This window comes from Trachinotus anak, unplaced genomic scaffold, assembly GCF_046630095.1.
Source record: "Trachinotus anak isolate AG129_WGS33_773 ecotype Australia unplaced genomic scaffold, CSIRO_AGI_Tana_v1 ptg000004l, whole genome shotgun sequence".
Classification (NCBI taxonomy): domain Eukaryota; kingdom Metazoa; phylum Chordata; class Actinopteri; order Carangiformes; family Carangidae; genus Trachinotus; species Trachinotus anak.
The window spans coordinates 10,060,164-10,081,047 of record NW_027273855.1 but is presented as its reverse complement, the minus strand read 5'-3'; the positions used below and the strand labels follow the sequence as shown (position 1 = coordinate 10,081,047).

At 39.3% G+C, this 20,884-nt stretch overlaps 2 protein-coding genes across 5 annotated transcripts in view; both read right to left on the bottom strand.

Annotated features, from left to right (window-relative positions):
• Positions 1-10,320, bottom strand: part of acot7 (acyl-CoA thioesterase 7) — a 51,306-nt gene extending 40,986 nt beyond the window's left edge. For 2 of the 4 annotated variants that reach the window (XM_071475753.1, XM_071475754.1), the window contains exons 1-3: positions 9,913-10,320; positions 4,589-4,706; positions 2,588-2,744 (exon numbers count right to left, since the gene is read on the bottom strand). In XM_071475753.1, coding sequence (XP_071331854.1) covers positions 2,588-2,744; positions 4,589-4,706; positions 9,913-9,962 — 325 coding nt within the window. In that variant the 5' untranslated portion in view covers positions 9,963-10,320. Of the gene's footprint in view, positions 1-2,587; positions 2,745-4,588; positions 4,707-6,143; positions 6,626-9,912 lie in introns of those variants that run through there. The other 2 variants (XM_071475750.1, XM_071475751.1) reach the window with 2 other exon arrangements.
• Positions 10,321-10,895: 575 nt separating this feature from the next.
• LOC139620346 (transcription factor HES-2-like) lies at positions 10,896-12,382 on the bottom strand. Its single transcript, XM_071475755.1, has 4 exons — positions 12,252-12,382; positions 12,050-12,145; positions 11,847-11,934; positions 10,896-11,745 (listed from the first exon to the last, which is right to left on the bottom strand). Exons 1-4 carry the CDS (start codon positions 12,339-12,341, stop codon positions 11,414-11,416), a joined length of 606 nt encoding a protein of 201 aa, XP_071331856.1. The 5' UTR covers positions 12,342-12,382; the 3' UTR covers positions 10,896-11,413.
• Between the last annotated feature and the right edge of the window lie 8,502 nt (positions 12,383-20,884).

Genomic DNA, 20,884 nt, shown 5'->3' with positions numbered 1-20,884 from the left:
GTCAGCACATGACATTTGGCTGTTTCAGATAGTGTGTGCATCGCTGCTGCCGCTGGCATTTAAAGGTTCAGAGATAACGCTAGGTCAGCCCAATGTGATCCTCTGCGTCTTTACTCAAGGGACTCTCAGCAGGGTATGTGTAAACCTACATACATAGGTGTGTACACGCTTTTATGTGCATATAGTGCACATTAAATGTGTACAAATCTCAATCAACAACATTTACAGCCTGCATCAATTGGCAAACATTCTAAAACTGGAAACCATCATGGCTCTGAGTTTCTATTCCCCCATCTCAGCTCTTAATGCAGCACTTCATGTGAGTCAGTGTTTCGTCTTTCCTCTGTGCAAGTGCTGCATTGCTTATTGTGTGCTGCCCTCTACTGATCAAACACCAGAACATCACAGTGAGGTCATTCTTTTTCCTTTTAACCTAAACAGACTGAGCTGGGTGAAATATCCTGCATTTTAGTAAAATAATTTTTTCTAATTGAAAAAAAATGCCAAAAACACAAACTAATGGCAATAGTATAGAGGGTAACACTGCTAAAAAAAATGAAATATCTACATTACATTATTAAATTATATATTCCACAGTGGTGGAACAGCAGTTACATATAGACACATTCGTTGTACTTTATGATTTCAATTTTGTGTATTACAGTGAAGAGATGGAGTAAGTTCTCTAAGAAAAAAAACTGCAGCCAAAATGATTCTGGTAATAAAATGAAAAAAGAAACTATGAGTGTGTGCAGCATTTTGTAGTGTAAGAGCAGTCTTTGTCTTTGGGTACTTTTTTTTATCATTCCCCATCTCTCTCTCCCTTCATTGCCTGCCATCTCCACTGTCTACACACAAACAAAGGGGAAAAAAATAGGCGTTTTTTACAAAAGACATGTTGACATGTCACAGTAGAAAAAGCACAGGTATAAATAATAAAATGAATGATGGTTGAATTCCATTTAGCTGCTTCAATTTCAGGGTCCTGGTATTGTTCATGCTGTGTCCCACTGTGGTCATGGCTGATTATAAGACACATGGATAAATCATGTTAATGTTAAAAGCGACACATGTGCTTTTCCTAAATGACAAGTCAAAATGTCTGCAGGTGCTTTAGAATCACTCGTAAAACAGTAATTAAGGATTTCAGCTGTGTAAGTTAGAAATACTACTAGAACAATATATACTGTAGAACCTGTTTTATGGTTTATGGTTGGGTCAAGCTTTGATTAATAGGTTTTTAATAGTCAAACTACATACCTGGTAGACATCTGAGTCTGAAATATTTTACTCCAATACAAATATAAATCATTGTAGATTATTTTGCACCAACAATAATAATTCTGTGTCATTAGAATCTACTGCAGTGAGAAAAACCTGAAATGAATGAGAGTAAATATTAAAATTTTTACCATACATTAAAACTGCAAAACATCTTGCATGGTTTTTTTTCTTTGTGACTGATGCCTATAAAGGTGAATGTACAATTCAAGTGTTTGCTGACAAACTGACAGGTACTGGATTGTTATGAACTGATCATGGGTTTTTGAGATAATCATTACAAATGAGATGAAGCAGATGTGACATCTTTAAATATAATTACACAATTCCACTAATTTGACACTTACAAAAGTGCTGCCTTCATAGGATTACACTTAAAAATGATTTCATCCTTAGAAATCTCCCCCTTTGCTGATCTATGTGCCCATCTGAAACCACAGTTAGACCAAGGCTGCAGCTGGTTGAACCTAAACCTCAGATACAACAAATTTAAGTGGCTTTAATGTAATTTCTATAAAACACAGCAACAGGGTTTAGACTAAATCACAAGTGCGGTTTTAACCATGGCTTCTGAGACCACACCAATGGTTTTGGTTTGTTTGCAGCCTTCAACACTCACTCATGCATTTTATCCATATACACTGATTATGAGACTGATCTTCACATTCCATGCTTATCTTTGTTTTTTTTAATAAACACATTAACTTGCACTTGTATTTGGCTTGTCTCATTTCTGTGTCATACTTTGAGCAATTCAAAACATCAAGAGAAATGTAGACCAATATCACTATAAGAGGGAGAGAGAGAGCAAATGAACAAGACAACAGAACTGAATTCAATTAGTTGACTGGATTGTTAGAAAATAAATCTTGTTTTGATCATTTGTTTGTGTGTGCTAAGGTGTGTGTGTGTGTGTGTGTGTGTGTGTGTGTGTGTACGTGGGCACATGTGTGTGTGTATGTGTGTGTACATGTGTGTTCGTGTATATGTGGGTGTGTTTGTCTCTTCCTGCCTATGAATTCCACTTGAATTTCTGTCATTCTTTCATCTCTTCTGCAATGATACGGGTCAGAATGAGGCTAAAGGTGAACACTGCTGAACAGGTGAGGTAGCAGGTTTAAACTCAAATTCTAACCAGAGGTCTAACAGCAACATGAATATAAAAACAAAAGAGGAAATATATAATAATCTGCTTTGAATGAAATTTCAAGTAATTACACATGTAAATATACAGTATCATCAAATTGGTAAAGTGATGCCAGAAAGGTGCTTGTTCTGATTGTTTCAAATGTCAAAAATGAGTCACCTGTGAGGATGTTCTCAGCCATGACTTTGACCTGCACCTCCAGTGAGTGCTTGGAGGTGTAAGTGATCTCAGCAGTGACATGGGAGACCTCACCAATGAACATTGGTGACAGGAACTCTGTCTTCTCCACCCGAACCAGAGCTGCCAAACAGCGATCCTGGAGAGGAGAAACAGCAAACGTAAAACTTATACAAATATCATACACACATTCACAACATTAAAAAAAACTTCTTTTTTTTTTAAACATGCCATTTAGTAAACAATGGCTTTCATCTCACTCGACTGATGAAGGGTGGAGGAAGCATTTTTGTTTGAAAAAAAAATTGTTTGTGAATTTAATTTGAAAGACAGAAATATCAGTATCTGGCAAAAAGATTACAGAGACACTGCTACTGATTTACCTTGTCAGTCCACTATTAGTGTAATGGGCTCATTTTTGTGCTGTATTGTCACAAATCAAAAAAAAAAAAAAAAACTAACTTACCCCTCTGGGAAATGCATCTAACCAGCTTAGTCTGACTGTATGACGTTTTATTGTAGGCTGAGAAACCAACAAAATCAGAGCCAGACAATCTGAGGCAAACACTGAGGAGCATCAATGACAGCTTTCATTTCACCAAATTGCTTTAAATTCCTTAAACAGAAGTTAAGTGAAAGCCAGGTGAAGAAACATAATCTTATTCATCAACCTTTGATGGTAATGTCTCCCATGCCACCATGGTGACCGTGTTCAGATAAGTTTAAAGGTACCATGATGTCTGTAAAAGATAAATCCATGGCACACTTACAAGGTATGTGGAGGGACAGAGAAAACTTGGTTCTTAGTCTGATATAATACAGAAAGCCTTAGTAAAATACAGTGAGGAAACACTATACAGTCGATAATGATGAGATGTTCCTTCTGTAATTCTCCATTTTCAGTGTGAGATGTAACTTGATGGGATAATTGTTCAAAACATAAGTCATATGTCAATCATAAGTTAAATAGCTCTTTGTGCTTCATTGGAAGTTTTTGGAAATTTCAAATGCTTCAACATCACTGTATTGCAGACACCAGGATAAAATCCTGCCGACACAAATTCTGAACTTACCTGTCTTATATGATTTAATTAATGAAAGGGGAGGTAGTGGGGGAAAAAAAACATCTGTGTTGGCACCAGTGACTGGAAACTTTTATCTAAATATACCATGACATAACCATTAAAATAAATTTAATTGAATTTGTCTGTAATGTCACACAAGTACAAGTATTGTGTCTTTATGAAGCAGATGTGTTCTGTAGTAGAAGCAAAAGGTTGTTGTGTCCATAAATGTATTTGTTCTTAATGTCTTATCTGAGCAGTGAAATGTAGGACATCAGCAGAGTATGATCAGAATGTTTGGCAGATGAGATGACAGTTGAGTGATACAAGACAGAAGTCGGTTAAAGTTCACCAGGAAACTGAATATAACTAACAATAATGCAGCCATGCATTTTGGAAATGTGAGATTAAAAAGCTGTTATAAGTAAATAATATTAACTGTGGAACTTTGTTGTGGTTTTCATATTTTGAAGGCTACTGTCTCAAACTCAATAAATCAGTTTCTTCATGCTGGACAATCTGTGGTCATTAACATTTTATCTTGTCTAAAGTTTTTGAGCTCCAGTCCCTTCAAGCGAAGTAATGAGCCGTCATATGCTTAAAAGAGAAGCGACACAGTGAAAGAAAGATTTGCCCTTTTCATATCATTTTTTCCTCATTTTCATTTTTCCAAGTTTTTCACATTACCTATATTTATAAAAGAAGAGGTTAAAATGAGTAATGCTAATAATTGAGCATTTCACATTATTGTGCTATAAAGACAATTTCTACACGCAGAGTACTATGCACATTATATTTTAGTCTATTTTTTTCTCATTAGGATTGTACAGTTCACATATTTTGAACCTATAACAATTTAACTATCAACAGTACAATGAATATTTTAGGGTAAGGTCTGAAACTTGCTGTAGCCTCTCACCCCATTCTGTGTGTTGCAGTGTCGCGTGCTGACAATGCATCCAGCTTCTTCGATCATCTTGAGGATGATGCCGCCGTGGACGTTGCCCACGATGTTGGCGTCATCTGGCCGCATGATCCTGCAGCAAAGAGAAAATCCATTAGTATGACTGTGGCTCTGGTGGTAGGACACGAGATAATAGCATCTTGTGTTGCAAGAGTTCTTGATCCTGTTCCACGTGTTTTCAGCTTTCTGAGAGATGGATGTTGCAGAAGGTTGATTTCATGAGAAGAAGAAGGTAGTCTCTTCTTATTCTTACAACGCCTGGCACTTAGTGCTCTTTTTCTTTTAAATACCATTTAATAAAATGTGCATATAGTAGTGTGTTTTCAGTTTAAGTCACTGAGCAGTTACGAACTGTTACTAATTGCATTTCAATCACCCGACATATTTAGTTGACTTGACTTTATTGATTTATTTAGCTGGATTAGGCTGATGTTTATTTGAAGCAAGCTTTACTGTATGAAAGGTTGTTATTTATAAAAAAAAATAAAAAAAAACTAAAAATAACACAAAAGAAAAGAATCTGATATATTTGTTGACAAAAGCCTTGGAGAACTTTCTCGAAACATTTCTGGTGATTTGAAAGGATTTCTATCAAGCATATTTCCCATGGGTATACATAATGAGCTCAACATTGATTATGTAAAACATGTAACTTGTATTTTAGAGTATTTTCCACAAAGTTGAGAGTATCGTGTTTTTTTGGACACTAGCCTCACCACTCCATGTCTGTCTGATGTCACCACACAGTATCACTATCTGCGACAGTGCAGTCATGTATGTCAGCTATTTCCCGGTTGTTCAGGGTGTGGGTTAAACTAGTCTTACCACTTATCTGTTTACATACTCTGAGGTAATAAACACACAGATGCCAAAACATACAAGAATGCACTGTTGCACTAAGATCTGACCAATCTTGGGAGTCAGTTGGTTAAGAATAACAGGTATGCAATTAATGTTCCTTGTTTATATGAATGACTTCCTATAACAACAGTATGAGTCAGAGCTGCATTTAGAGTTGCATTCTGGGGAATTTTGCAATTGCAACACTAAATCACAGTCAGTTCACTAGCATCAAAAACAGAGCAGAAGCATTGAAAGATTAACATATTAAACCTTGACACCTGAGAGTAACTTGTATACATTGTAATGCAGTCCAATACAATAACAAATACTACTGTTGTGACACATGTTGTTACAAGTATTGCAGCACTGTTAAAATATGCTTAGCGAATGTGCCATATATTGGCGGGATATGTTCATATTTTTGTTTAGATTTCAATCAACACCACTCTGCCACAGTGTCAACAACAATTAAAAAGTTTAACAAAACAGTATTAGTAGTAGTATTTCAGTAGTATTTCTGGTCATATTGTAATAACAATGTTTTTTAGAAACCACAAATTTTATTGGGTATTTTTGTGTGTGTGTGTCAGAGAAAGAGAGAGAACCAGACAAAGCATCCTGTATATTCAGCATCCATTGGTGTGTGTGAGTGTCATAAATGAACTACCTGCTGAGTCGATATTTGGAGCCCTGCATAGCTTCAGCCTCCCCACCTTCCCTGGCATCTCTGCTGACTTGCTGACTTTGACTTGCTTGATGTTTCTCCACCACTGCTGCTGTCTTATCCACTTCATCCTTGCTGCTCCGAGGCCTAAAGCAACGCATTTTTGCACTCTGGCTGACTCTGAGTCTTAGTCTCTGACCTGCTTCCCTTTTGTATGATCTCTACATTCACAACTTCTGAGATTTTGAGGCCTGACGTTGTTGCAGTGAGTGATGTCATGCAGGGTTTAATGTTGAACCCGCCTTAGATGTCCTGACTGGTCAAACTGGATCTGAACACACCCACTAATACACACACACCGCCAATCAAATCACATCATCACAGTCATCATCACACATGAGGTTGGTGTGCCACAGCTGACAGGCAGAGTACTAACATTTCTGCCTAGAAGCTCGGAGACACAGGCCAAGCAGACGTAAGAGTTTTAAAAAATATTGTTTCTGTTGATTTAGAATGTGTATCTCCTTTCAGACAATATCTGCATCAGTGGCTTCATTTATGAAAACATACTGTATCTCTAGGAGCTAAGTAATCTATAATTAGAACCACAGTGAAAATGCAAGACCAAGATCACAAACAAGTCAGTTATTCAAAGATGGAATTCCTGTCTGTTGACCATATTACACAAAAATTTTCAGAGGTTCCACTGGCACACAGACAAACTGTTTAACTAACACAAAAGCATACCACACCTAAAGCCACTGATAGTGCTGTTAGAAAAAGGGAAGGGAGCGCTATGCCAGAAATTCCTTACTGTATGTGCTGATCTAAACAACAACCTCAACAAATTTTTCACTGAGGTATGATATCTTATGTGGGTAGTTTAAAATACCCAGCAACATTTCACTGTTAGAATTAGCAGAGACACATGAAAGTAGTTTATGTAGAAAATATTTCAATATACACAACAGTGTATCTTTATATGAATATTACATATCTAAAATATACAGGTCATGGTTTGCCGACTTTTCAGTTGCACATGTATATATATATATATCAGCTTTGAAGTTAAAGCACTGAGGAATTAGACCTGAAAGTTCTCCTTTTAATTAATTACATCTGGAGCAACTACACCATTAAAATATATAGCTTACAAATAACTGAAAAGGCGTGGTGCTACCACGAACAAAAGCATAAATCATAATCAAAAACTTTCTTGCTGAAACAAACATAAAACCCCAATTTTTTTTTACCTGTGCCGAGAAGAAGAGTAGTGAAAACTGTTTAGTAGCTTCAGAAAAGAATATCTTGGTGTCATTTCTGTCCCGGGACTCGACAGTGAGAGCACAGTGAAGAACAAAGATCTGACTGGGGTGGAGGGGATTTTGTATCACAAACTGGGCTTGAAGTGTATTTTAGCCAGGCAATCTTATATTACTAGGTGAAAAAGGTATTTGTCAAACACTCACAACTGTATATACACAACCTTAAAACAAACACATCAGTCCCACATATGCATTACTGTTTGAACCGACAAATACACCATAACTTGATAACCCTTAATTAAAGGGGAAAGATGAAATATTTAATGACATTAGCAGCCTTATTCGCAATTGTAATTGCATTTTAGACATTTAGTTGATGGTGTAATCCACAGCAACTTGCAATCAATAGCAGAGTGAGTTTATGCATAGATTACCACATTTGTAGGCAAGTAGAAGTAGTAAGCAAGTGTCAGGGACACAGCCCCAACAATATTCCAAGCAGCTGGAGGTTTTTAGAGAGCAATTCGAGTGAACAAAGAAGAAAGCAGGGTTACAGAAGTCAAGTCAAAAACAAGACTAGGTCCACATTACATTACATTTACTCATTTGGCAGACACGTTTATCCAAAGCGACTTGCAAGTGAAGGACATCAGTAAAGCTTCAGCGCAGTGGGAAACCTTGGTGTAAGTATTAAGTACGACATCTATTTAATAAGTGCAAGGAGATTGTATAAAGCGGTGCTGTCCATAGTAAGTTGTAGTTAAACATGTGAAGGTTTTAGGAAAGATGACGATTAAGTCTGGATCTATAGTCATGATTTACTATAGAGCAAATCAAGCCATGGTCAAGGCCAAAATGATAAACTGCACTATAAACACTATAAAATGTTTGCAAAATTACTGTAGAAGTAATGATGGTTTAGAGCACAGTGGGTCTGGATTGAAGCCAAACACATTTAATCTCTGACATTTTGTATGGTACTGAAAAGAAGGTAAGAAATCATATGAATGACAGTGCATTTCTGAAATGTTTGTGGATTGGAGAAAATTAAGTGACTATGACTGAGGAATTCAGAGTGCAAGAGTGTTAAAGAAACAATGCATGTGATCAGTTTCTCAGAAGGCTTTAAAAAATGTCAAATGTTTAGAAAATAGCAACTGACTATGAACCACATTTTGAGGTCAAATTTGTGTTTGGTAGTGTTTTCGTTTCTTATTTCTGTATGTAATCCATGTTTGTGATGAGTGGAGCTATCCAGGATGTAGTTATCAAATTAGTCGTTACCCAATATTTGAACTTTTGACATCTAACAATTGTACAGTAGTGTCAATGAGGTGTCCCCAGCTCCGAGCTCTAGCCTCTACATTGCAGCCATGAGACACAATGAATTATGAATGAATGGAGTGGCAGCAATCACTGACAAACCCCTATATACCCCAAAATACAGTTTATGACACATATAAGAGCTCTCACCTGCAGGGTATGACTGTCTTACAGGAGTAACTAAAGGGGCTGTGAGATTTTACTACCATTTGGCACAAAATATGACAGGTTCAACAGTAGAATCTACTTTGAGACAGCTTGCACTAAGGTTTTAAGTAACCCGAACCTGATGAGGGTTGAAATGTCCTCTTTCCTTGAATCTAAACATAAATAAACTACGCCTTCCATGAATGCAACTAACAGGACAAAACCGGACATATCATGCTATATCACAGGACAAGTTTATATGCTACTTTCTGGGAGAATAAAAGGCTATTGAGAAAACTGGGGGGGGATTAAACATATTGTTTAGTTCTGACATGTTGTGACCTGGTCTTATAATACATACATGGTTGTGACGGAGCTGTAGGCCTCCACCTGCAGGCGAGCACAAGTACTGTACAATCAACCCTGCGTGCTGCTGGGAAATGAAGCTTCTTCATCGCAAAGGTATTTTAATGGGTAGCAGTCATTGCCACTGTATCGCACGCAATTGGCTGTTCGTCTTCAATGTTCTTGTGGTTCTTTTTGGGCAAATAAATGATGGATCAACTACACGCGATTTCAACACCCAGTCTAAACAAACCATTTACAGGAGATAAAATATTCGAAGCCTATGCATTAAAATAAAACTTTTATTGGCGTATCGGCGAAATGATGGCGACCTTAATGTGTCCTTGGTAGTTTTAGCGCGTCCGCGTTGAGGTCATCACATACGACATGCGACACAGATGGTCTGTGCCTCTGCCGGAAGCCCACCGGCAAAAAGACCTGAAAACACCCGTTTCAATGACCATAAACCATCTAGGCTAAAACCGGCAGTACAGAGACGGCGTGTCTGTGCAGACGGACTGTGCAGGACAACGGGACATGAAGCGGATTATCTGGGTTGTCGTCCTGTGAGGAACAGTCACGCAGCGACGCCGGCAGCCGCGCTGTTCTCGTCGCGCGTCGTTCAGCAGGACGTTCTAAGCATGTGAAGGCTGCTCGCACATGTGTTTAACGTGTCGTATTTCACGTCCTACCTGCATAACTGAAGAGACGATGCCACCTCGCACGGCTCCGGTACCGACATGGTGATGGTGGTGGTGGTGGTGATGGTGATGGTGATGGTGATGATGATGATGATAAGCTCTCGGGTTTGTTGGTCTCGTGTTGCAGCGAGATTCCTGTGAGATGTGATCCACAGTGAAGAGCCGGTGCTCGCCGGCCGCTGTAGTCACGGTCTCCAAGAGAAATGGCTCGTCCGGACGAAAAGTACTTAGACTTGGCAGAAATGATGAAATGAAGTTTTATGTAAAGGAGCAAAAAAAAAAAAAAAAAAAAAAAAGTCCTTTCAAAGTATCTCTCTTGGCTTCGGCTATATATAGTGAGCAGCGCCTTGCAAAGAAACGGGAAAGAAATGATTGTGCAAGACAGAAAACCGCGTCGATATCTACATCCACCGAGGGAGGGCAGCAGAGACTGTGTTTCTTAAGATCAGGGATCGTGTGTGATGTTGCCTGTTGAGGGCGCCGTTGACCACAACATCCGTCCGGGAGTCGACCTGACTAACGGTTTTTATTCTGTTGCAATCTGCTTGACAGATGTGTCCTCCTGCCTTTGCTCATTAAACATTAGAGGTGTTACAATACAAGGAAACATTACATCATATTTACTAGACAAAGGTTTCATTCATAGTCTGCTAAAGCTGCCTTTCGTTGTCCTGCTCACATTGTTGGACGGAGGCACCTTCAAAACGTGTCTGTTTTCCCCGCAGCCTGTCAGTCATGTGTACCCAGCACACTGTAGATAGCATGTGCGCTTCCCTGTGTGATATTGTGACTGTTTTTTTTTTTCTGTCCCTGCAATTTTAATGCAAATTGCATTCAATTTGGATGTGGTGTGCCAATGTTTCTTTTGTATGGACTTTGTGTAGCCGTTTGTGCTTTAACGATGCGTTATGACGCACATGAGCAAAGACCAAGATTCTTAGAATAAAGTGTAAACAAAAAGACAACACGAGATCTAACCACGACATTGTAGTTTTATTTGTGTTTATATAGCATATATACAACATTTGCTATCAATAGCAAAAATAAAAGACATCCCAACAGAGATACTTACAATGACACATAACATGTCTACAAACTTTATCTGCACAGACTCAGGATACTGACGTCTATGGTGCAAATCCATACATACACTGACCCTTGGGGTCTTACAGGGCTGTTTCAATGGCCCTTAATAACTTAGTCCGCGGAGAGGACTAAGTATGTACCGTATACATACATGCAGATTTAAAAAAATACGACTGTCTAAACTTGTCGACTCATACAGGACAACAGACTCGTGCGCAATACGTAAGTATATAATACTCAACCAATACGATTTAACGATGAATTCTGGCTTTTCATCAACGAAAAAGAGGCATCAAAACACTGTATATTTACAAGTGATGCTATCTCAACATGTTGCCCACATATCAAATATTTTGCAGTCTTTTCACAGGCTTTTGGGAGACCCAGCCACCTTGTCTGGAGACATCTACCAAGGTCTCCACATGGCAGCGCTGACAGGCAGCGGGCCTGGCTGCGCTGCGCTGGGAGCCACTGTGCCGCTGCTGCTGCGGGACTGACTCTCCAGTCTGGAGCTGAAGCTGGATTTGAGGCTCAGGAGTCTCTGCTGGATCTGAGGGAAAGTCCGGAAACTCTGAGTGCAGCAGTTCAGGCAGGTTGGGGGGACGGTGGCGGGCATGGACTGCTGAACGAAGTCGTTCACCCGCTGACACGCGTCTTGATCCAGGCTCGTTTTGGGAAGCAGAGCGGAGACGCGCTGGAGACAGGCTCTGTAGCCTTCTCTGTAACTGTCTGAGGAATCTGAAAAGACAATGAAATGTTAGTTTCGTTGATCAAAAATGGTTCGTCCACCGTTTACACATTTGTCAGCAAACGTTTAGACAAGCAGAACCCTAACTCACCGTTGGTGCTAACGGGTGGAATGTCGCTGAGAAACCTCACTGTCATTTCCAGGATGTCGGCTTTCTCAAGCTTCGAGTAGCGAGTTTTCTGGAGAAAATTATAAAAAAAACAAACAGTAAATACACAAGTCTAAACGCCGCCGTCACTTCAGAACATCTGAAAAGTGTTTTTTGCATATATTGAAGTGCATATAATCACTTACATCTCTGCCTGTAAGTGGAAGGATGAGGTTTTTCAAGTGGTTCAGGCTGTCGTTGATACGGGCGCGCCTTCTTTTCTCCATCAAAGGTTTCATAGTCTGAAATAAATGAATCAAATCATATTTAGTACTGATTCAGTACATTAAGAAAAATACATGAGAAATTGTTTAAAATAATGAAGGAAGATTCAGTGAATTCACTTACCTTTCTGAGCTCAAGAGCCTGTTTTCTTTTGGCCACAGTTAGCCTTGGAGAAAAAGACCGGAGAGCTTCACAAGTCATGTTTGGAGACATTTTCAGCGTTGGCTTCGTGTCAGAGAAGTGTCCAAAAGAGATATCGGCGAGGATCTGTCTCTAACGGTCGAGAGCTGCGGTATATATCCAGGTCCGTGGCGTCGGTCTTCGTGCGTCACGGGTACGCCCCCAAGCCGACACGAAACGATTTGAACCGGCACGTATGCAATGAAAACAACACAAACGCATCACATTTATAAAGATAACCATCTGTCTTCTACTCTAATCCAAGCATAACAACTGCAGTGCGTGTCTGCTTTATGATCCATAAACCTGATCAAACAAAATCTGCGTCAAGATGCTGAAGAAATGTGTGCGTAAAGAACCTTAAGGTTTGGACACAATTCTGCAAACTCTCAAATTTGGCCTACATCATGTAAAATAGTTAACAATTTAGTTCACTGTTAGTAAACAGAGGTTTACTATTTCATGCATAATGGAATGAATAGGTTATTGTTTTGTTTGTAAATGCGTTATTGGCGCGTAATTACGCACCATAATAGTTATGGTGCGTAATTACATTATGATTACAATATGATTGGTAACAAAGCGTAGGATGATAACCTGTTCATTTGTTTGGTGAGCTATCTAGAAAACATAACAAACTACATTCAAAAAGGGTATTTTATCTGCAACAACAAATTCTGAGTTTGCATTATTATTAAGATCTGTTTGGCTGCATGCTGGATTTCCTGTTGTTATTCCACGCTGTTTTACTACAAGTTTGTTCACATATTATTTAGGTGATGCTGTATATTTTAAATAAATAAAACTTAGAACAACATGGTGCAATACATACATTGCTGGCATAGGGGTCAGGCTTGCGTGTGTGGAAAAGTGTTTGCAGAGACACAGACTCTTACTCCAATCACATACCCAAGCCACGCTACTTTCAAATAACATCTGCTCTTAGATTTTGACAACAATAGTTTTGCATATGACGTTTTTATGCAGTTTCTGCCCGGGGGAGTCTCTACCTGTAGGGTGTATCCCCCTGCTGCCAACGCCTCACCCAGGGCGGTGGGGGCTGAATAATAGTGGGTGGGTAGTGAGGGAGCATATTCTTCAATCACAATAGACACCGCAAAATATAAAATCTGCGTGGTTTTAAACTTATGAGGCATTTTGATAAATATTTAGACTTTTTAACTTTTGGACTTGGACCTGGTGTAGTTAATAACATAATATATAAACGCCCTGTGAGGTATGAATCAAACTTTGAATCACAGCTTTGAGATTTTGCACATTTCAAATAAAAGCTGGAGAGACATGACAAACCATCAAATGCCACTGCACTCAGGGGAACCACGCGCGCAGCACGCGCCACGGGGACCAGATGGCTGTCTGTTACTGAGCCTTGAACCCCACCCTCCTCCAACCCCCATCCATGACCCCACCCCCACTCCTGCACCACACCAGCATCCCGAGCAGGCGGGCTCCCTGTCCCACCGTGGCGTAGATCTGTCCCTCATCCGCGAGATGAGACACGCACGCGCTCTTTTTCTATAAACTTTACACGCACGACACATGATCTCCACGCAGTTTTAGCGTGGGTATCCCATCTGCATGCTTCTAATGGGTGCATGTTGTTAGTGTCCAATTGAAATAAACCATACTCGCCCCGCCCCCGTTTAGAAACTCCTTGATGCAATTGTCTCCTTTAGCTTGACTCCTGGATATTTCAGCGTCCAAGCTATCAAGAAATGCTTGTTTGTCAATATTACACAAAGCTCAATCTGTTGATGGGGCTGAAAGACATCGCCTTACAGCTCAGTCGACAGGGTTCTGTTTGAATAGAAGCACAAAGCCCATAAAGAATCACAAATAAGAAACTGTAAAATAGATAAAGTAGTCATACAAAGGAAAAAACTCCCATCTAAGGGATTTGGCGTTCACTGACACTAATCAAAAGTTCTCAGTCAAATTTGTACCAATATATTTTTTATCTTATTTTCCACCTTGCACCATTGAAGTGGCTCGATTTATTTCCTTTTTATGACGAACATTGATATTAATGTTTGCTACAATTCATATTAAAGTTGGGACGACGCATCTTTGGAGCACAACGTGAAAAAAAACAGTCTCCAGAATTGAAAATGTGAAGCTCCCCATCATTGATGATCTAGTTGTGCAGCTTCGAGAGTGAAAAAAGAAAGAAAGAAAGAAAGAAAGAAAGAATAAAAAGCCACGCGCTGCCCTGAAATTGAGAGGCACACTTGCTGCACGCGCCCCTCACCTCCCCTCTGGGGCCGGGGGGGTGATGGGGGCTGGGAGGAGGCTGGGTGGTAGGTGGGGGTACACTTCTCCCGAGTTTTGCTCTTACGGTTAGAGTCCTCTTTTGTCTTTTCAAGCAAATTCGGCGTCGCTAACCCATCTGTGCAGGCCGGATAACAGGGAGCCTTTGTCTGAAAATGTTCCGACACTTCATGGGAATTAAGAGTCACACGGCTGTGGGGTGGGGAGAGGCAGGGAGTGGGACTCCACCTGACTTTTGCCACAGTGTATTGCGAGCTGAGAGAAAACGGGCGGCTTCAGTGTTTTTCCATATTACAAACAATGACATCAACATCTTTTCCAGCTCCAACTCCTGTAAACAGCGTTCGATCCCACATGTGAGCATCAGCAGGTCTAAACCGTTTCAATGATCGAAATGAAAGAGAATATGTTGATGTATAATGTATAAAGGCTGCAGAGTTTATCCACTATTCCACTCATTGTGTAATGAAAGCGATCTTGAGCACAGCATGTCCGCCTCCACTGCTCTTGTGTCAGAAAAATATCCCAGTTATTGTTATTTAGTGTTTAGTATTTGCACCAAGTCAAAGTTATCACACTTTGATTTTTACCTTTGTGGACAATCTTGAGCCATTTATAATGATGTATTTTAGCCCTGAACTAATTGAGGTACTAATTCTTTGTGAGATTTAATTGTTTGTTCTACTTTCAATGACACAAAACAGTAAAAATGTGTTTAAAAATATAAATTAACTCAAATTAACCAAAAAGTGTAAACCTGAAAAAAGCTTTGCAAATACATACAACCCCATGTTTCAGAAGATCATCTAGTAAACAGCAGCAAAGTGGTTTTAATGCAACTTTATGGTTCTGTTTGAGGGCTGGGTGTCACTTGTCCAAACTGGGTGTCACTTGTCCAATCTGTAAACAAATAGGGTTTTCTTATACCTGTGTGTTGTCTCAAGTTCTTCACCTGAGTGACAGAGCAACATTGATGTGTTTATCAGTTCAAATGAGAGTTAATTTCGCTTTCTCTTTGCTTCTTCCTCCCATCCAACATGAAGTGTTGTTTTCATATCACTGATCGAAATTAATCTAATCTGATGAGATAACAAGCAAATGGATACTCAATCAGCTGCAAAACTCTACCCATCAAAGGAAGTGTTGTGCACATATATTATCATATAACCTGATGAAACCAAAACATTGTCGCAATATTTTCAAACATGTATTTTCTTTTTATCGGACAATAACAAACTGGGCAATATGGCTGTTAGTCTTTGGAAATTATTGTACACTGCCTATAAAACCTATTCTTTTTGAAAGCTTTCATGATGTGTTCATATACAAAGGAGATTTTATGTGGCTCTTAATGTTGATGATTCTTTAATTTTAAAGTAAAAACATCTCATTGAAATGATCAAAATTATATAGAAATGTCTTCATCAGTTTTCACCCTCATTGGAACACACCTAAACCACGGTGCAACAAGACACCAAGAGAACTATAACACTTCTGAAACTTCACAGGGCTTCACAGGCTCAGACTGGAAAGACTGTGCATAGAACAAGAGCTGGTTACATATCCCATCACCAGTGGGACAGTGGTTAAGAGAACTCTCCCAAAAAATTCCCACCATTTCAGCTACAGTTTGCCAGAAGGCATGCAGGAGGCCACTAGACCAATCTCTATCTTTGGTGGTTAGTGCATATCATCACAAACATATAGCTCCGGGTAAAACATGCTGCTGTGGACGATGCTTCTATGCAGCAGGCCCTGGAAGGCTTCAGAGGGTAGTGGGTAAAATGAATGCAGCTAAAGATTAGGAAATAAGATGCAGAAACCTGCAACCTGGAGATATGGAGATGTATTTTCAAAAAAAGACAATGAGCCCAAGCACAGCTAATCCGATTCCAGATTGCATTCATGATCGTCCATTCATCTGACAGAGCTTGAACAGTTTTGCAAAGACAAATGGGGAAACATTTGTAGTATCCACATGTGCAAATTCCACACAGACTCAAGGTTTGGAATTATCACCAAAGACAATAAGAGACATGACACATGAAACATGAAAACTCCCAGGGGTGATGGATACTTCTTATAATTTTTGAGTGTCACCTGTGTTTTCATATACAATTTTAATCCTCTTCCCCCAATTTTTTGACAAAAGGTCTTGGCAAATGGTAAGATGGTAGACCTTGTAACACATTTTCTATTCGTTTTACAATAATGGATACTAAATTAGGTGTTGTTGTTGTTTCATTAGCAGAAATTTGTGTTTTTGTCTTAATGACCTGTTCATGGGAATATGGAACAGTCAATAACGGTCAGTTCAGCACAGTAACAATATGAAGGACATATACAATTTTTTTCATGTCATTGTCAGTTAATAAGGCAAGTATTTTAGTTATTGTTCATGTGTTCTGCAAAAATACATTTTAAAATTCAGCTGTAGTTGGCTTCAGCACCATGAGTTAGAAAATATGAGTGGGTGTACAGCAAGGATGTCACGATATTAGATTTTCACTACACAATTATGATGGCCCAAAGAATTCATGATAACAATATAATTGCAATATCTATAGAAAATTTGAAAAAAACAATAATGCTATCAGTGAAATCTTTTTTGAACTTTTTTACTGTGCGTTTGTCTGTTTTTGGCAAATGAATTAGACTCAAATAAAAATGTGCAAGGAGGTAGAGAAGGTCTGGAACCATAACTGTACAAAAGTGTACAAAAAGACCTATTACACTTCGTGGATAGTGAAAAGGCAACCAGGGGAACTGATAAACAAAAGATCCACAAAGCCTAACATCTGCCATCATGATATTATCGCGTGTATTATTAACACAATATCAATGTATCATTTTTAAATATTATGGTTATCATCAATACCAATAAATCACAATATTCCTGGTGTGCATGGACCCTGAAACAAGGGTTTTCAACTCAAAAGGACTGTCAACTGAGTCACATGACAATACAGATGCTGAGGCCTCATTCTGTATTAGCTTCGGCTGAACTTTGGAAAGCATTGTGATTAGAATTAAGATACTAGATTTAGTTCTAACAGGCAGGAAAAATTACTAGCAACTAATAACTCTTTCAATGTGCGTAGGAGAAAGTATTAAGTACACAGCTTTTGCTCAATACTTTGTTGAAGAGCCTTTGGCAGCAATTACAGCCTCAATTCTTTTTGAGTATGATGCTACAAGCTTGGCACACCTATTTTTGGGCAGTTTCTCCCATTCTTCTTTGCAAAACCTCCCAAGCTCCATCAGGCTGGATGGGTAGCGTTGGTGCACAGCCATTTTCAGATCTCTCCAGAAATGTTCAATCGAGTTCAAGTCTGGGCTCTGGCTGGGCCACTCAAGGACATTCACAGAGTTGTCCCGAAGCCACTCCTTTGTTACCTTAGCTGTGTGCTTAGGGTCACTGTCCTGTTGGAAGATGAACCTTCGCCCCAGTCCAAGGTCCAAAGCGCTCTGGGGCAGGTTATCATCAAGGATGTCTCTTTACATAGCTGTATTAATCTTTCCCTCGACCCTGACTAGTCTCCCAGTTCCTGCTACGGGAAAACATCCCCACAGCATGATGCTGCCACCACCATGCTTCACTGTAGGGATGGTATTGGCCAGGTGATGAGCGGTGCCTGGTTTCCTCCAGACATGACGCTTGGTATTCAGGCCAAAGAGTTCAATCTTTGTTTCATCAGACCAGAGAATTTTGTTTCTCACGGTCTAAGAGTCCTTCAGGCGCCTTTTGGCAAACTCCAGGCGGGCTGTCATGTGCCTTTTACTGAGGAGTGGCTTCCGTCTGGCCAATCTACCACACAGGCCTGATTGGTGGAGTGCTGCAGAAATGGTTGTCCTTCTGGAAGTTTCTCCTCTCTCCACAGAGCAAAGGAGCACTGTCAGAGTGACCATCGGGTTCTTGGTCACCTCCCTGACTTAGGCCCTTCTGCCCCAATCGCTCAGATTGGCTGGGCAACCAGCTCTAGGAAGAGTCTCGGTGGTTCCAAACTTCTTCTATTTACAGATGATGGAGGCCACTGTGCTCATTGGGACCTTCAATGCTGCAGAACATTTTCTATACCCTTCCCCAGATCTGTGCCTCAATACAATCCCGTCTCGGAGGTCTACAGACAATTCCTTGGACTTCATGGCTTGGTTTGTGCTCTGACATGCACTGTCAACTATCAGACCTTATAAAGACAGGTGTGTGCCATTCCAAATCATGTCCAATCAACTGAATTTACCACAGATGGAATCCAATCAAGTTGTAGAAACATCTGAAGGATGATGAGTGGAAACAGGATGCACCTGAGCTCAATTTTGAGTGCTATGGCAAAGGCTGTGAATACTTATGTACATGTGATTATTTTTTATATATTTGCAAAAATTTCAAGCAAAGTGTTTTCACTTTGTCATTATGGGGTATTGTGTGTAGAATTTTGAGGTAATCCATTTTGGAATAAGGCTGTAACATAACAAAATGTGAAAAAAGTGAAGCGCTGTGAATACTCTCCGGATGTACTGTATACTATATGACAATATAGACAAACATAATGTGCTTAATGTTATATCACACAATTGATTATAGTTTTTTGTGTCTTTACTGAACACACCCTTTAAATATTCATATTATTATATATTATATATATATTATTCATATTATCAGGATGTCTGATGTGAGCGGCTCTCATCAGGTTAAGGCCTGGACTCTGACTGGGCCACTACAGAAGGTGGTCTTTCTTTCTTTGAAGTCATTCTGTAGTAGATTTACTTTAATGTTTAGGGTCACTGCCCTGCTGTATCACACTTCTTCTGAGCTTCAGCAGGTCAGCAGCCACCCTGACATTATCCTTTAAGAGACCTTGATAACATTGGGAATTCCAGGCCTAGAGGCAGCAAATCCCCAAATCATGGTGCTTTCTCCACTGTACTTCACCTTTGGGATGATGTTATCATGCTGGTATGCAGTGCCGTTTTTAAACCTTATAATGCTGCATGTTCTTCCCAAATAATTAAACATTTTCCCAGTAGTGTTGTGGAGTGTCAAAGCACTCTTTGGCAAACTTCAGGCACGTATGTGATGTTTTTTGGAGAGCAGCAGCTTCCTCCATGTTCTCTGTGGTAGGACAACATGCTCAATGAAATCATGCACTATTACTTGCGTATTGTAGAATGAACAGAGATGTGAAACAAGCTCCAATTAGTTCTTTAAGCCGTGAACTGTTACTTTGTTACGTCATTTTGTGTTGCACTTTTGGAGTCATCTTAGTTACTTGTCCACTTTCAGGGAGAGCAGCCACAGAGCTAAACAGTCTCCATTTAGTTTGTCTGACTGTGGACTGATGGCTGTTTAAACTGAGATGACCCGGTTACCCTTTCAGTGTTATGCAAATCAATAATTATCGACTGTTACTATTCTTCAGAACAGGTTTACTTCCTGTCACAAAATTGGTCTGTGTCACAGTAAAAAAACAGTTAACACTTGCACCTAAGATGCCCATATCTTAATGCATTATAGATACCTGTACCTTAATAATGTATTGTAAGCCAAAAGTTGCTTTAAGCTTCCATAATGCCTCATAGTGCCCTACGATAAAGCCATATGGTGTTCTAAGTTTAAAAATAATACTATAATAATACTTAAGTCAAGTCTTAAGTCAAGTATTTGAATTGGACATAATTATTCTGCCTTTATTCACTGAAATCTTAAGATGCTGTATTAATATGATATTTATAATGGCAGGAGAATTTAGTTTGTTTGAACAGTGCACAGCTCATATTCATGGAAAATTGTTTTGTTGTTGACAGTATATGCACTACATTCTACTAGAATAAACACATGTATAAACTGGGGCTTCACTGAATCTGACTTATATCCAGTAAAGTCTGTAGCAAATATGAAGGGAGGAAGGATGGAGCCTTTTTTAAAGAGGTGTGTGCAAAAGAAGCTACAATAACAAGCAACTGCAATTAAAGGCTGTAAAATCCTAGATGTTGAGATAACGAATAAATACCAGGGAAACAGACTTACTAAATTCAAGTATTATTTAGTAAAAGTGGAACAATTCAGGATAACCAACTAGAGATATCACAGAAAAACTACAAAGCCTTATAGCAATAACAGGTTATTATAGTGTTAGATATGAAATAGTGGGACTACCAGTTGGCCTGTAAATTCATAATTTTGCTATTGACAGGGATATCCCAGTTCATCATTTATTAGGATTTATTAGGAAAAGATATTGTAAAACTACTGGCAGACAAGTTCATAGTTGCTTCAAATCTGTCAT